This window comes from Corvus moneduloides, chromosome 1 (assembly GCF_009650955.1).
Source record: "Corvus moneduloides isolate bCorMon1 chromosome 1, bCorMon1.pri, whole genome shotgun sequence".
In the NCBI taxonomy this organism is placed as follows: Eukaryota; Metazoa; Chordata; class Aves; order Passeriformes; family Corvidae; genus Corvus; species Corvus moneduloides.
Window position 1 is genome coordinate 62,157,549 of NC_045476.1, and position 17,122 is coordinate 62,174,670.

The 17,122-nt window shown below is 37.9% G+C and overlaps 1 protein-coding gene across 5 annotated transcripts in view; it reads right to left on the reverse strand.

Annotated features, from left to right (window-relative positions):
* ANKIB1 (ankyrin repeat and IBR domain containing 1) overlaps positions 1-17,122 on the reverse strand; it is an 89,746-nt gene that overhangs the window by 51,549 nt on the left and 21,075 nt on the right. For all 5 annotated transcript variants that reach the window (XM_032112311.1, XM_032112282.1, XM_032112319.1 and 2 more), the window contains exon 2: positions 6,471-6,739. In XM_032112311.1, coding sequence (XP_031968202.1) covers positions 6,471-6,658 — 188 coding nt within the window. In that variant the 5' untranslated portion in view covers positions 6,659-6,739. The remainder of the gene's footprint in view (positions 1-6,470; positions 6,740-17,122) is intronic.

Genomic DNA, 17,122 nt, shown 5'->3' on the forward strand with positions numbered 1-17,122 from the left:
AGACTCACAACCACGCAAAATAATTAATCTAAAAAGGACCTTGCAAAGCCAATTCAGCAGCTGAGTCCAATGGCAACAAAGCAACTGCATAAACACCAATGCTCCCACTTGGACAGATCCAAACACTGCACAGATCATTCACCACACACCATGAAAGGAAAACATTTAACGCTATACCACAAGCAGTATCTCCCACAAGTAGCATTCATGTCTTATATTGTAAAACCATCCAAGTGTTCTATTTACAACTTTGCAGGTGCTTACTATTCAATTTTACATATTTAGTATAATGTAGGATGAGATTCATCTTCTCAGCTCTGGTGACCTACAGTGCAGACAACTACAGCTGATCTGGTTCTCTTAAATTCCGTTTAAAATCAATGGGAAGAAACAGGCACTTCTGGCACATATTTAATTTTAAATACTTTATGGTCACCTTTGCAATACATGAATTGTGCTGTTGGCTTCACTAATTATTCTGACTAGATTTATTATCTATGTCTATATTGACTATAAAGGAGACCTAGTATGAATAATTCCAGTGCAGATATACTTATTTTTGTTAATAAAATTAATCTTAAATAGAAGTATATTTGAAATATGTATCTGTATAATTTTTGATAATTAAAACCAAACTGCTTTTTGTTGTTCAAAGTGAATGATCTAGACAATGACATTCTAATAAATTATTCAGATGAAGTAATGTATCATATATTTTAAGTTATTAAACCAGAACAGAATTATTTTGTTAGGCGGAAGAAAGGGAATATAATTACGTGGTTATCTTTTATATTCAAACAAGAACCCAAAACTTTAAAAAACTACTTTTAGGAAAGAAGCTTAGGCAACCAGTATGCCTTCATAATTTTTTTTCAAATGAGCTTCAAAATTGACTAAAAACCACCAAGCGAATGTAATAATTCAAAGAATTACCATGAAGAACAAAAAAAAAAGGGGAAAAAAAAGAGACTGCTCCAGGAGTTTTCTGAACCACCTACTTGAAGATATCCCTGCATTCAATACGAATTTCCTTACACCGGGATCCTGTAGTTTTGCTTAATAACCCCACATTTTCCCCATTTGCCCTTATTAGACAAAGAGCTGCTATTAACCTTATTATTTTTCTTTTGCTCACACTTATATCAGAAGCACTGTTAGGAAAGCAATTTTAAAAGGAACACCAGACTTACTGTCAAAGCATTGAATAAATGTTCAGAAATTTGATTAAAAAAAATATAGTTTGTAGCACCTTTCTGAAGATTTCAGCATGAATGATTTAGGTCTATTTGGATCCCAAAGTTTAAATATTTACAGAACTTCTGTCTGTCAAAACAGTGAAGTAGCCTTTTTTTTATTTCCCCCTCCAGAAAAAACAATATCTAAAATTCAGAGCAGCTTCAACCTTATCAGAAAACAAGCAACTACAGCACTTCTCTAAAGCCAGATGATCTGCAAAGAAGTTGACAGGGTTTTCTTCAATACTTTTCCTTAACATATATTTTTGCAGCTAAAAGTCCTCTAATACCCTCTCAGCTTCAGAGAAATCTTGTTCTGAAAAACAATCTACACACATGTCCCTCAAAATCATCCAAAACCAGTTTTCAACATGACTGCAAATGGATTAAAAGCCAACAAAACCTGGCACAGGAAGAGACATTCCTGAATGTGCTGTGACAAATGCAATGTTCCCTCTGAGGTCAAGTTTTCTGGCAAATTCACTCTCCATAACATACTGGTAATATCAATACCAGTATTCTGATTGCATTACAATTGCTTAGACCAGTCCTTATTGAAACCTCTTAAACAGCCAGAAGAGAAGTGGACTGTAGCTGAAACTCCAAGAGATGTGTATTTATTTCACCCTAGAGGAAACCACCACTATTTTGATGTCTGTCACTCTTCTGAAGTGAAAAATACTTTCCAAATTGTAGCAATGAAACAAGAGATACTTCCTATAAACAAATCCCAGACACATTTACCAATGTTTCTCTTTGACTAGCTTAGCTATGCCGTCATTGCCAGAGTTGCTTTACCACTATTACTGAATGGCAGACATCAAGAATGCTAAAAGAAGTGGGTTTGGATTTGATTTTTTTTCTTTAGTTTCAGCAATCACCTCAACTTCCAGAATCTCTGTAACAGGAAAGTCTTGCTTTTCTCATTCTAGACAAAAATCAGCTTCACAAACCTGTCCTGTCTCCCCACAGTTCCCTGTTTCTGTCACCTCCTCCTCCCTCCTCTTCAGGCCAGGACCAGCAGCAACTGCTACAACAATCCACTTTTGGCTTGAATACTCACAAAGTTCTCAGATGTAGCAGTATGAAACACACAATGAGGAAAATCTGTCACTGATCCAAAAAGCTTCCCAGCAAAGCTGCAAAACTGAAAGTCACACCACATATATTGCAAAATGACAGTTTATCTAAGGGGTTTTTTTCCCTTTCAATGTCAAGCAAGTCCTTGTGATTTCCAGTCACTCCATCTCTACCAGCCTCTGGAAAGTCTGTTCTCTTGTCATAGCTCAGGAGTGGTTCACCAACAGCCAGACCCTAGTGAGTAACTTTCCACATTGATAGCAGTTCTTTCAAACTAAACAGTCAGATGGTCTAAAATGTAGCTTAGGCAAGAAAAAAAAGCCTGAGGACATCAGATATGCTTGATCATCTGAAGACTACATTTTCTGAAGAAAACATGTTTACAGTGTGCTTTGTCTGCAGTATTTTTACATACATTTAGGGAGTGAAATTTAAACTATCTTCTTGAATATGAATCTTCTGTCAAGACCTTAATCCATAGGGAAACATGATAAATGTTTGTAGCGGAATGAGACCAATGCACATGTTATATAAAGCTCTCAAAATCCATGTGTGGGCGCTTCATGAACTGCTCCAGTGTGCGTTCTTCCACAGGCTACAGTCCTTCAGAAACACACAGCTGCAGTGTGGGTCCCCCCACAGGGTCACAGGTCCTGCCAGAAATCATGCTTCTGTGTGGGCTCCGCTCCACAGGTTGTGCAGCTCCTGCCAGGAGCCTGATCCAGCATGGGCTCTCCATGGGCTGCAGGGTCCTTCAGCACACATCCACCTGCTCCAGTGTGAGGTCCTCCAGGGGCTGTGGGTGGATCTCTGCTCTACGTGGATGTCCAGGGGCTGTGGGAGGACATCCTGCCTCACCACAGTCTGCAGGGGAATCTCTGCTCCAGTGCCTGAAGCACTTCCTCCCCCCTTCTTCTCTGGCCTGGTGTCTCTGCAGGGCTGTTTCCCTCATACATTTTTTTCACTCCTCTCTCACGGATGCTGTGCAGCATTCTTCATCCTTTCCTAAGTATGTAATCATAGAGGTACCACCAGCATCGCTGATAGTCTCAGCTTTGGCCGGTGGTGGGGCTGGTTTGGAGCTGGCAGAAGCCAGTTGTGTCTGGTGTGGTGCAGCTCCTGATTTCTTCTCACAGATGCCACCCCCACAGGTCCCTGCTACCAAAACCTTGCCCCATGAACCTGCCAGTACAATGCCCTTCTGTTAACTTCTCCTGAAGGTGTCACAGCTGGGGGTTGAGGGTTATCCTGTGACAGCCTTGGAGCAGGGGCACCTCTGTCTTGATGAGCTTACTGGCCTGAGATCAAGTCTTTGATAATCTTGTTTGTGCTCTTAGCTGTGGTCAGCAATTTTTGGTTTTTAAACATTAAATGCTCTGTTAAAACAAACTGGTATGTCAGGTAAACATTATTTAGGGCTGCAGACCAAGTTATACATTAACGGAATGTCAACTATGTTCTGTTTTTTATTTCAACATTCCTAGTATACTGAAGTTTTCTATGATACTCATTAAAATGATCAAGAAACAATCCTAGCATTACAACACATTCTTGCTGAATCTTGCGAAAAGAAATTAACAGCAAATTTTCAAATTTTTAGATCTTGATACAGTTTCTGGGCTGTAAATGCTGGATGAAAAGTGCAGCAGCGAGATGACTCAGACACTTGCTGCATAATAACTGTGCAGCTCAAAATCATTGAGAAATTTTTGTTGGCTTAAGTTTCTGCCAGTAGACTTCGTGCTGGATTAAACCAAGTTTGTCCAGGTTGGGAGTTTTGCTTTGTGATCCTTTCACCTCTTCTCCAGTTTCTTATTTCTTCCCTTCTAAGATCACTGCAGCAGGATGTCCCCAACTCCCTTTCACTGCAACTTGGTGCCTGTGCTTTCACGGTGTCTTTGGACAGTCACACCAGCCATACATATGCAAACAGGGAATTTGTCCGTTTGCCTCAGCATTGCCAGATAGGGCATTTCTAAACATCCCAGAATATCTCTCTCAATGTATTCTGTAATGCAAAAGGTGTACCAACAACTGCATCACACTACTCTATTTTGAGAAAATCTCACACAGTGAACTGTAAACATGTCAGTTCATATCCACCTACTATAATACAATTTCAGCCTATAAAGAAAAATTGAATTATATGGTATGCATGCAAGTAAATGCTAGAGCTTGTAGTTAGTGTTGCTACAGATTCCCCAATATTTAAAATGTTTTATGAAGAGATAAATATAAAATGTTATACTACTATGGACATCTCATAATTGTAAATTTCTCTCAAAATACAAAGATACTAAAATTAATTTATTTTTAGGTACTGAACCTTATCAGTAAATCAAAGCATCCTTCTAATAATCAACTTATTTAACGCCTGCCATACCCAGGACTGTGTCAAAAAGAAGAGGCTTAACTTCAAAGCACTTGTGCCCTTTCTACTATTAACTTAGCAAATATACACACTGTAAGGTTTGTATTTATTCACTTTTACTACTTTGTTTAGATAAAAAGGCAGTACATCTTAGAGAGAAGCCCTTAGAAAGACATCAGAAAAGATAATAGTAAAAAAACTTCAGTAAATTACTCCTCACAACTGCTGCAGTTCTAACAGTCTGGGTTTTCAGAACCAGACTCCAGCAGATAAAGACACCTTCCCTATGTTTAGGGACAAAAAAATGTATTAAAAACCCTAGACTCAAACAAGGAAAATGAATGATTCTTTTGATCATTTGTTTGCAAAGTGTGAAAAAAAAAAAAAAGAGTTGTCCTATGAGACTTAGATGTTAAAGGTCCCATGTAGCTAGTAGCAAAATGGCATTTCTAAATTACTTTTTAAACAAATATAAAGCAGTTATTTGAGATCCCATCATAATGCTACAGTATGAATTAATTAATGCACTGCTCAGAAGTCAGCAATTATGACTATTTCTTTTCATATGTGCAATTTCGTGTGTCCTTGTTGTTTCAATGAGGCTATAATTTCTGAAGAGATATTTTCTTGAGAGAAATAACCTGAAAATCTCAGAGGAAAAAAAAATGATATGGAAAGTGTAAGTAAAAACTGAACACTATTTTAAATTCAGTTTAGTTAACTCTTTTCTAAAATTCAAGAATCAGGAATGGGGGAAAAATAAAAAAAAAGATTCAGTGATGAAAACAAATTAAAAATAGAACTACAGAATACATGGGGAAGAAGAGAAAAATATTTACAAAAACTGAGGTAAATGAGAAATTATAAAGTAAAAAAGCAGTTAGATGAATCTAAAACACTGAGGAAAAATGTATGGTGAGAGGCCAGATAGCTAGTAAAGTTACAGCATATGAGGTAAAAAACCAACCTTATGAATACTACAGGCTCATTTAGACATAAACACAGAGATGAAAAGAATATTACCAATAACACAGTTTAGTATTTATTTCTGTCCTGTCTCCTAATATAAAGAAGAGGATATTTATGAAATTCTAATAGTGCTTACTGAAGAAGAGATTTAGCAATGTCTGCCTGGTACTACCTTCACAAAATACCAGATGAGAACAGCTTGGGTCTGCAATGTCTGGACATGGGTAAGATGTTAATCTTTAGTTGATCTTAGAGCACTGATGAAAATACAGAAGAATGGAAATAGCTAACATTAGGAATTGCTGTCCATATTGACTGCAGCAATAATAAACTTACTTATCAAGATATTAATGTTCACTGTTATTATCCAACACAAAAAAAAAAGCTGCCTGAATAACACAAGAATAAATATATATTGTACCATCTAGAAGTAGTTACAATTAGTGTAGTATCCATACAGCTTTGCAAACAGATTATTTTAAGACAGGAAAACATATCAAGAATGGTAGAACAGTCACTATTTTCAAAGAACCACAGTATAGGAGTCTTCGGGAAGAAAGCTAAAACTGCCTAAGACTAATGTTACAAGAAAGGAACAGATACTGAAATAAAATTAAAGACTGTTATATCAGCCTGTGATTATAGACTAATTTGCATGTTTTCTATTACTCCTTGAACTTGTTACAAATTCTGTGTGTGCAGCATGTATGTGTACACCTATGCACACACACATCAGGTGTTTAAAACCTGGCTGACACTCTTGCATTTGCTAGGTTAGTTTTTCACACCCAAGCCAAATTTCAAACGCTGCTTACCCCAGGATACGATTCATTCCATGCCTAGCAGCATAATGGAGCGGAGTATTGTGCTGGTACGTTTCTCCATAAGAAGTATTTGGGTCAAGAGTTTCTTTTAGTTGAGGGTTGCTCTCATAGATTTGGCAGGCCAAGTTTTCATCTCCATTTATAAGAGCTTTGCGGAATTTGGTGGTTGTATTTCCCATGTTGCTGTCCTAGCTATCAATGGCACTTCTTCCTTTCCCCTTCATCCACTTGTTGTACGGTTCTGTAACATGCTTCTCAGCCTAAAAAAGACAAGCAATATTCCAGTTATTTCATAAAACACTTTTTCCTAGATGAATTAATGCAGAGCTACAGCACTGTAAATAGGCAGGTGAAGAAGTACATAGGGCCTGTAAACTCTCCTCATGAATTGCTGAAGTCTTTCTAGGTAAAAACACGCAAACTCTCAATTCTTCACAGATTATTTCCCTGATAAATTGTGCCATTTCCCTCCGTCTGCAAATATCTTCACTACCTATACTCTTTAAACATATGGAAAAGAAATGGCTAATATCGACCTGTATTAGAAGACTGGCATGAACACTGAATTTCCATGAATGAGGAATGAATTAAAAATTAGACATTACTTCAAAAACAGAGTAGATCTAAAGCAAAATTCTTACCCAAGGAAGAAACATTCTTCAAAAACATGCACTAAAGCAGACATCAGTTTAACTTTTAAAGAAAATCATGCTAAAATATGCTTGAAGCACCTGTGCTTGTGTAGGTGGCTGTACACAGCACCCTTCTGTGCCAGCAAGATAAATGCCCATGAACACAGGAATTACCATGGCCCCATCTTTACAGTTCTGCTAAGCAGACTCTTTAAAAAAACACCTAACCCCTTACACTTAGGCCTACAATGAATGGGTCCATAAAATGCCTGGCATTTGTACTGGCACAAATCAACTGCACCTTACAGTACTTCAAGGTACTTTCCAGCTGCTGTGCTCCCCAGCCTCTCACCTTTACCTGATGGAGGCAACCAGCAGATTGAGCTGCATAAAGACAGGGCAGACACAGCATCTCTGCTCGTGACACGGGACAGCAGGAGCTTATCTGGTTGTGCAGCTGGAAAGAGCACATGTGGGTTTATGTCAGGGGACAGACAGGGGAGTCAGCACCAGGCTGTGGCTGGTAGCACAATGAACCTTCTAGGAGGTCCCTTTTGTGCATGAGTCATCCCATCCAGACTGCTCCATGCCAGACCTTTCACCCCACAAAACACACACTGGGATCCAAATATGCCAGGCACAGCAGGTTAGGGGATTGAGACTAATTATGTTGTGCACATAAAATCAAACAGGGCAGGAGCTGCCCTGTATCTTATATTCAGCTTGTTGGGACTATCTCAAAGCTACTGTTTCTACACTGGCTTTCTAACACAGTTACAGGTGCCCTTCCAGCCTTGTAGACCAATGAAATAGGGGAATCCAAGGAGTCTAGAGCTGCAGAGAATCCAAGATAATCGGATGTGGATAAAATTTGCACTAAAAGGATTTGAGGAAACCTGGGGAACAGCTGAAATGACATACTTTTGTTTCCCTAGAGCTGTTGTCACCAGTTGTCTTACCAGGAAATCTGATCAGTGTGGTCAGGTCTGTTCAAGGAGAGAGGTGGCCTTGGTGGCCTCCATGTTCACCCTTTTTCCTACAAAATTTTGGTAAGACAACCCTTATTTTGAGCTGTTGTGAGGTAACAATGACACTGCTGTATCAGCTGACTCCACGTACTAACCATGTTGTCTGAGACCCAAAGAAGCACCAAATAGGCACTCATCCAAAAGCAAATGGATATCCTTCATATGTCTAGTTATATACACAAACCAAAGCCCAGATTCTTCAGTCACACTACAGATTCTGCAGCATTTGTATCTTCCTGTCATCAATATATTTAAAATATAAACATGCAGATACTATGCAGATATAATATTTATATTCTTCAAGAAAGTCACTGCATATTCACATTTCTACATCACAACTCTCAGTGCTGTAAATTAATGTGTTTTCAGATGCAAAACTAGTTGCATTACTCTAAATGCTGGATAGTTTCAGGCTTTAGTCTACAAAGCCAAGAAAAGTTCTACACTCTGTTGAACATAATATGAACCAGCAGTTCATATTACATTCAACAGACAGGATCTCAAAAATAACTTGAAAGAATGATGTTCACTTAAGTTTAACAAGGTTAGTTTGTGGTTATATTATCTGTCAATCCCTATCTACCACCAATAGCTCTCAAGACTATAAACTAAATTAGATGAGAACAAATGCCTAAAAGATATCAGAATCATCATGGAAATCAATAATGAAGATCCCACTAATGCCTATAACACTGAGAAAAGCACAAACCATTTGAAATTAGAACATAACAGCACCAATTTCCATGCATTTATTTCTGGAAATTAGCACACAGATAGCTTGCATCAGCTGCAGAACATGCTGCTTCTTGCCCAAACTGGAGCATTTAACAAACCTGGGTAGGGATGAATGAGAACACTGAGAGTGGAACGAGATAAGATGGTGCCCCCAGGCACCTGAGAGAAATCTGGGACAGGGTGGTTCTCTTGAGATGTTGAAGATGAGACCTGGATGGATTTAGGCAGGAGTATGGAAATGCATGGGAGAAGTGAGGGTCTCTGTGGGGTGAACTAAAAATCTCAAATCATTTTTGTGCAGAAAAGGCAAAAATCATTAATTCTTCTGTGCACCGAATAAACTTTCTTTACTTTTGATGCAGTATGGACATATTAGAATGTTGTACTGTCATTGGTGACTAATAATACAAAAGATCTAGGCACATTGCTTGGACTATTATGCACGTTATCGTATCATCTGGAAATTTTAGGAATATGCAGACTGTACTGTGTAAGTCACTGAAAAGAGCAGTGACATCTGCTTTCTTTAAAAAAGCTTACAGCCTGTGTGTCCAATAAAGGGCTATATATGACATAGATATGATATAGAAAGGTGAGTGAAATAAAAAGAGTAAAAAATTGTTTGTGTAAAAGGACCAGACTCCAAAGGAAATGAACATCAGTCAAAGGAAAGGAAGAATTTTAAGGATTATGAGACGGAGCTATGATATGGCTTTGAAAAGACCCAAATGAACTTCACACAAACCCAAGAATGAATGCAGAGGTATTGAAAATTTAGCAAAGGCTAATGTAAATATAATCATCACATTATCAAAATAAAATGAAAGATGATAGAATGGGGATAGTCAATGAAGGCCCTTCAGGTGATGGCAAACAGCTTATATTTGATGTGATAGCAAGAAACTGATCTCTGGAAGAATGCAAGGAGAGAAGTGGCAGAGTCAAAATTAACCCAGAAAACAATCCTCTACTTAAAACACATGATACGATAAACTATATCAATGTCTGTCACCTTCATACAGTATCCACAAGGTCTTTCATCTTTAACACTACAACAGGCATTAGCCTTTTATGCTTTGCATATTTGGTGGGCCACACTGTAGTATTTTTTGTTTTCTGAATTGCAATTAAACATATCAGCAGAAACACAGGAAGACAAGGGAGAAGCTGTCTCTGTACTCTGGTTCTAACAGTTGGCTCCCAGCATGTTTGGAAGTCCAGAAGAAACAAAGATGTGACAGCTGCTACCTCTCTCAAGCTGCTGTACTTGATGAGTGCCCCTCTGTAAAATATTCAAGATCTGCCCATTTGCAGTCATCAGTTCATCTTTCAGCAAACAGCCCCACTTCATCCGCCACCAAAGAAGCCTCTACTTCAGCTGAAAGGAGAACGAGGACAAAACATCAGCTGGTGCAACAAAATTCTGGATCTCAGAAAGGCTGAAAGGGGCCCAGTCTGATGCTTTTTAGTGTAGTTACCTTCCCATGAAGAGCTTCCAACCTATTACATTCTCAGAGAACAGAAAGTTAAGGAGGAATGCTGAAACCAGGCATTCAGGGAAAGGAAACTTGGTTCACTTCTTCAGCCAGTCATTTCATATTTTTGAAGGTGAAGGGCACATAATACACGTATTTCCTCTGACACAGGTGGCAGGGAAGTGGTCTGGAAGGTTATCAGCCAGTCAGCCTCAGAGACCTGGAGAGCTCCTGTGGGCTGAACACAGGTGTTGCTAAAGCAGTTTCAGCAGCTCCTGGGCTCACAAAGGTAGTGTGCAGTGTCAGCATCACTGCTCTTGCTTCGCTCTTTGTATAAACCCATAATTTAAAATCCTTAGTCTATTTTTTAATGTCCACATCACAGTGGGAAAAAAGTGACCACACAAACCTGACAATTTTAAAGTATTTTATCTAAATAAAATGAGACTTGAATAGAATTTTACAGAACAAAGACAAGATTTTTTTTTTTGGTAGGCAGATCTATTCACTAAATCTTCAAGCTCTGTGCTAACAGAAAGACTGTATCATAGCCTTTGGCAAAACCCTATAACATTTATCAAAACCACAACTATCATCTTACACCAAAGAACACAGGAAAAACTAAATGTAATGTTTGAAAAATATATCCCATATTATTTCTGAATTCCAAACATCAACCACCTAATTCAAAATTTGAAAGTATATTTATTACTCTATTGTCAAACAGAAGTTCCAGCCTAACAAAACCCAAAAGCTGGTTACACAACCCACCCTAAAGTTTAAGGAAAGATTGTTATAAACTCCATCAGGGCCATCACACTTCTCTGCTTTAGCAACAAACAGTAATTTCTATGGCTTATTAGCAACACTGCTAAAAGCAACACTTTGATATCACAGCTCTATAAAAATTTAACAGAGACAGCCACTCTAATAGGAGCCTGAAGATTGAGTACAAGATGAAAAAAGAGTGGATAAAGGAAGACATGGGTAGAGCAAGGAAGCAATGAGATTCTGAGAGCAGTTGCACTAGCTGCCCAATTACTATTGATTTTTCCATGGGCATCACCACAGAAGTGAGTGTGAAGAGGGACAACTGCAATGACTTCATAGGATTTTAGAAGGAGTTCCTCCTTTGAAATACTTAACACAGTGCTTGCTAGAAATTGGTAACAATGGTAAAATATTGGGGATCAGGTAAGTATTTTTAAAACATCATACATCTAACACTCATAAGAACTATATATTAAACACAGAAGTCTTTCATGAGATAGCATACCTTTCTCAATTCACATTTTAGTTGCTTTAATACTGAAGCAGAATTTCTAACTGAATGTAGGACTAGCACATGTTGATACAGCAGCTGTTCTAAACCTTGGGGAATGAAAAAAGGGAGACAGACTGCACTACATCACACTGCTTAGAAAATCTATCAAAACCAGTAAAAAAATACTCAGGTTTAACTATGAGAAGAACATGCTATATATTTCTTGCACCAAAAAAACCTATTGTCTATAAAATGAGCAAAGATCAGGATTGCAGCTAATAATCATTTGCAACCTTTTTTTTATTTACAATGTAACACTTTGTAATTCCACAGTTTAAACTTAAAAGTTTAAGTACAATTTGCAGCTTAAAAAACTTTAAAACTACTTCTTAAGTATTTTGTCATGTAAACTATAAGAACATTCTTGTGGAAAAGCTAAGTGAGCCAAGCACAAAGAAGTAAGACTACGTAGCTCCTCATATTTAAATCTTAATATTATTAAAATAAAACACATTAACTAAAACTAGTGTACATTACACAGCTTCTAAACCCTTAAAAAGACAAGTGATAACAAATTGGTTACACAAAAAGGATAAAAAGATATAAAAAATACTTTTTCAAAAGCACCTGGCTTTTGCTGAAAGTATGGAATATTTTGAAAATGCATTCTAAAAGCATCTTCTGTTTCAAGCACAGTTAGCTCAAAAGGTAGCTCTTTTATTTGCTTTGGATACTACAGTTAAACAGCTCATTTTTAAAAGCTGAGTTTCTAAAATGTTTACTGCAGAGTCTGTCCTACATTATAAATCATAATTTACTGCAGAAGGGAACCACAAACAACTTCATGGCTTAAGAGAAAGCCTCATAACGTGTATGCTTAGGATGAATGTCACATTGTGATGTTGGTAATTTTAATCCTCACTTCTGGGAAGGACTAACACAAATGAAGCAAGTCAAAAGTTATGTTCAAGAACTCTCAGGCTGTCTCCCAGAAACAGCAGAAAAAGCTGTTAGTTAGTTAGTTAGTTAGTGCTCCTCTTCCTCCCTTTCCCTCTCCCCTCTACACAAAGTAAAAAAAAAAAGAAAAGCTCACTTTACCAAGAGGACAAAATTAAGAATGGCGCATTCAAATGTGCATGCCTATTTTACGTATGGATGGCACAGATGCCTGTAATTAAGATGCAGCAGAAAAAGTTAGGCTAAATCTTATTTTTACATGCTTATAATTAAGATTTGAGATTTGTCAAATTTTAATTAATTAAAAATTGTTCTCTCTGGATACCTGTATCTGGGAGAACTTTTCTGCAAAGTCTGAAGTAACAAATACACTTGTAAAGCTTGAGAATTGGTTATAGGAAAGTAGTAGTGGTGTTTGGGGGTTTTTTTACACGCTGAAATATGCCAAGGTTTGTGCCAAAAGTTCTAAGTCATCAACAGGAAATAATGAAAGCGTCTCTGCCACTTGAAACCTCTGTGAATGGGGCTCAACATTATCAAACTCATTACATTTTACACATCAAAATACAGAACAACAAAAAAATTGCTATGCCAACATCTCACCCTTTGTACAATGATCACCAATATGACATTCTCTGTGCTGTAAATACCAAGGTTGAAAAGTGGCAGTAATGTTGAGAGTTGACTTGAATAAAACATAGTGTGGGCTACTGAGAGAATTAATTATTTCCTCATTTATATGCTTGTGGGATAGAGAGTCTAGCAACTTAGGTTACAATCTCCTTATGCTGGCATATGTACTCACAAGTTGAAGGTTGAAGTTATTGCTCAATTTAGTAATTTGAGACTTTGGCTTACTGATTCAGCCATAAAGACTTTCATCCAGGTGGAGTATTTTCTTTCAAACACACTTTTTTCACAACTGTAGTTTGTGGAAAAAAAGGGATTTTAAGAATGGCTTTGGTTTTCTTTGCACTGATACATTTAAAGGGCTGCAACTGGGGCAGCTGCAGCATAGACTAGAAACAGTTTGCTTAAATGTAGCTAAAGTAATTGCTACATTAATTTTAATTGTGTTGTCTACAATATTTGCATTCATCACTTAAATGAAATGTGGTAAATCCACTGTGAGGTAGGTACATTCACACATGGCAGGAGAGACAAGATACTGTGCAGCCAAATGAAAGGCACACTGTGATAGCGGGACAAAGACTGCATTCCTGCAGGTAGTCAGGGGGAAAAAATCCACCAGCACAAGTTAAAAGGAGCAATCTGTTGTGGTGTATCCTTTTTTTCTCCCCCTTTGGGGAACAGCAATTCAGTAGGATGGAACAAAAGAGTTATCATTCTATAATTATGCTCTGGAATATCCATTAGTCTCAACTGTAATTGCAGATTCATTTCAAAATACATTCCAGGGCCTTGTGTCTGTAGAAAATTATTTTTTAAATAAGAAGTTCTTTAAGTTCTGTGAAATCCAGATAATACTTTGGAGTTGTTCCCAATGCAACTGTCTGTCGAGGCCTTAATAATCTTAATAATTTAATTTGCTGTACTTTAGTCAGTGATATAAGAGAAATCACAGAATCATAGAACATCTTGTGTTGGAAGGGACCCACAATGATCATTGAAGTCCAACTCCCAGCCCTGCACAGGACAACCTCAAGAGTCACACCTTTTCATCAAGCAGAAGTGAACAAGTGTCACCCAGCACCTGTATAAAGAAGTACCAGCAGCTGATGACTCACAGGACACTTAGCATCAGTGATAAGCTAAAGAATATGAACCAGAGACTGGGAACGTTCTTAAGCAGTGCAGAATCTCCCATGCTGGCAGCATGTGAACACACTTCAGTCACCATGTTGCTACTCTGGTTTCTCCCTACTCTCACAGACCCAGTGGGACGGGAGCCTCTCTGCAAAAAACATCCAAACACACTTCGTTTAGCTGAGAGATTAACTGAACTGAACTGGGTTGTTGCTTAAGACAAATGTGTGTCCTCTCTGTCTCGGAGTCAATAGACAAAAAACTACAGAGAAACCACCACCAAGAGTTACAAGTTCAGAGAGTAGTGGACTGATGGGACTCACAGACTGATGCTGTATGGGGCAGAATGTCTGAAGAAATTTGTGTATTTCTGTCAGATTTATCTGCCTAGAAAAAATGAGAGTAAAGACAACCAGTACTGGTACAGAGCACTGCTAGAACACGACAGGGAGAATGAAGATGGCGACATAAAGAGCTATAGAAGACCTCATGGGGAACTTGACTGACCAATCTATATAAGGTGCAATGTGCCTTGACCCTGGCCAGGATGTATTTTTCAAGTATGTTTGCTCAGCTTAGCACAAGTAAACAAGTTTGAAACTGCATGAGGGCCCAAAGCCAGCCTTCTGGAGAACCTCTGGTAGAATGTGGCCAGCCAAAATCTTTAATGCCAACTTCATTTTCACTGGTGTTAAACTGATAGAATTGAAAACAAAACTTACTGTCTGCCAAGGCACATCCACAGAAAGCAAAAATAAATAGGATGGCAACACAGGGATGCTCATGAGGACACTCCACAGCAAAAATCTGAAAATCCCTTATACATTTAGAAACCTTAGCATCTTCCTGAAGCAGAAGTCTCTCCGTTTGAGGAAGCTTTTTCATATGCAAGAGTTGGTAGGGTCATACTCTTACTGGATCTTGTAAATATGAAAGAGGCCTACAGGGTAAATCTTCAAATGTAAGGATAGCTACACAAGGTCAGGCACCTGCGCTAAGACAGTACACAACAAGCATCGCTCCTTTCTAAAAGCATACAGTCTCATTTGGAAATAATGAATATCTAAAATCAGTGCATTTCAGCATAAAAACTACAGGTTTTATAATCAGCAATGTATTTCAAATAAAGTAAAAAGGTGAGGAAACAAACAAATCAATGTCCAATCTCACAAAATTTGCTGTATTTGAGATTGTCAGAGGAAAGCAACAATCATAGTATACTACCACTGATCCTTGGCTCATAACAAGACTACTGAGAGGACCAGTGCTCTGTGTGTAGACTGGTGATAGCTCCACAGGTTGCATGTTCTGAATAAAATAACCAGCACTTACTGTAATTTCTCTATTATTATCCAAATAACTTAAAGCACTGAAAAGACCACTGCACACCATTTCAAGGAATATGTAATTTTTTCAGAATTCTCTACTTTCACTTAAGCAAGCTACACTTTGAAGACTAGACTAAATCTCTACTTGGCACAGTATATTAATTGCATAAATATCTAAGGATGAAATTTTGTAAAATATACTCTGATTACACGACAGGAGTATCTGTTTCCACATTTTCAAGTGGGAGGTGAAGAAAGCACATTCAACTGTCTGAGACAGATGATAAGCATTGTTCACAAACGTAAAGGACCAGAAAGAAACACGCACATACTTTTATTGTTTCCTGGAAGCATTCTTACGTGCTGGTTTTGTTCCGTGTAAAGCTAAAAGACAATGTGACCCCACTGATCTTTCAAAGAGATCTTGATTTTTTTCAGATGAATGAACAAATCAATTTCCTTTTAACAAAGAGGTAATTTAACTAGTCAGCACTCCTTCAAAGCAACACATTCATTTAAGGTCAAAACACAGAATCTGGGAGATCATTGTGTGTCTAAAATGAGATGGATTCCTGTAACAAAGTATGTTTTCTACACAGTATTTCAGAAGCATTTTACAACATTGCTGAGAGACAACTTCAGGAACTATTTAATTCTTTTTAGTCCAAGAAGTATGCACCCTGCTCATCATGGTGCTGACTTCCCACAATCTCAAGAGTCATCATTGCTAACTAGGAACAAGCCATTCAGGTAACTGCAGTGAGAGGGATCATCACTTGCATCTTATATACACCAGAAAATTAGGAGAACTGCAACTGCTGAACTTCTGATAAAATGTTTAATATACCCCCCAGCAAAATTCTGACTTTGGCAGGGAAATGGCAAAAGATATATTGGATCTAATCTAAAATTAATTTAAACAAACACATAACTTGAAGAAGTATTTTTAACTTTTGCCAGAACACCTCTGCTGAGGTTGTTGGGCTAGTTTTTCTACTGCATACAAGCAGTTTAACAATTTACATACAGGCCATGGATAACAAAGTTTAATTATAGTATGTCATATGAAGTCTGTATTTAGGAAGATGATTCTTGACACCAGTGTAATTACAATGAAACACAACCTTGTTGTATGATAATGATTTTTGGCTTCAAGATGAGTGTCAAGCCAAAAAAACCAGAGAGAGAATAAAGATTTTAAAGAAATCCAATATTACCTGAGCTTGAATCACAGAAGGGTTTGTACTGGAAAGAATCTTTAAAGATCAAAACGTCCAACCCTTCTGTCATGGGCAGGGACATCTTTCAGTAGACCAGGCTGCTCAAAGTCCTGTCCAACCTGACCTTGAACACCTCCAATCAAAGGGCATCCACAACTTTGGAGAACCTGTTTCAGTGCCTCACCACCCTCATCATAAAATATTTTTTCCTTATGTCCAATCCCCCTCTACTTCTTT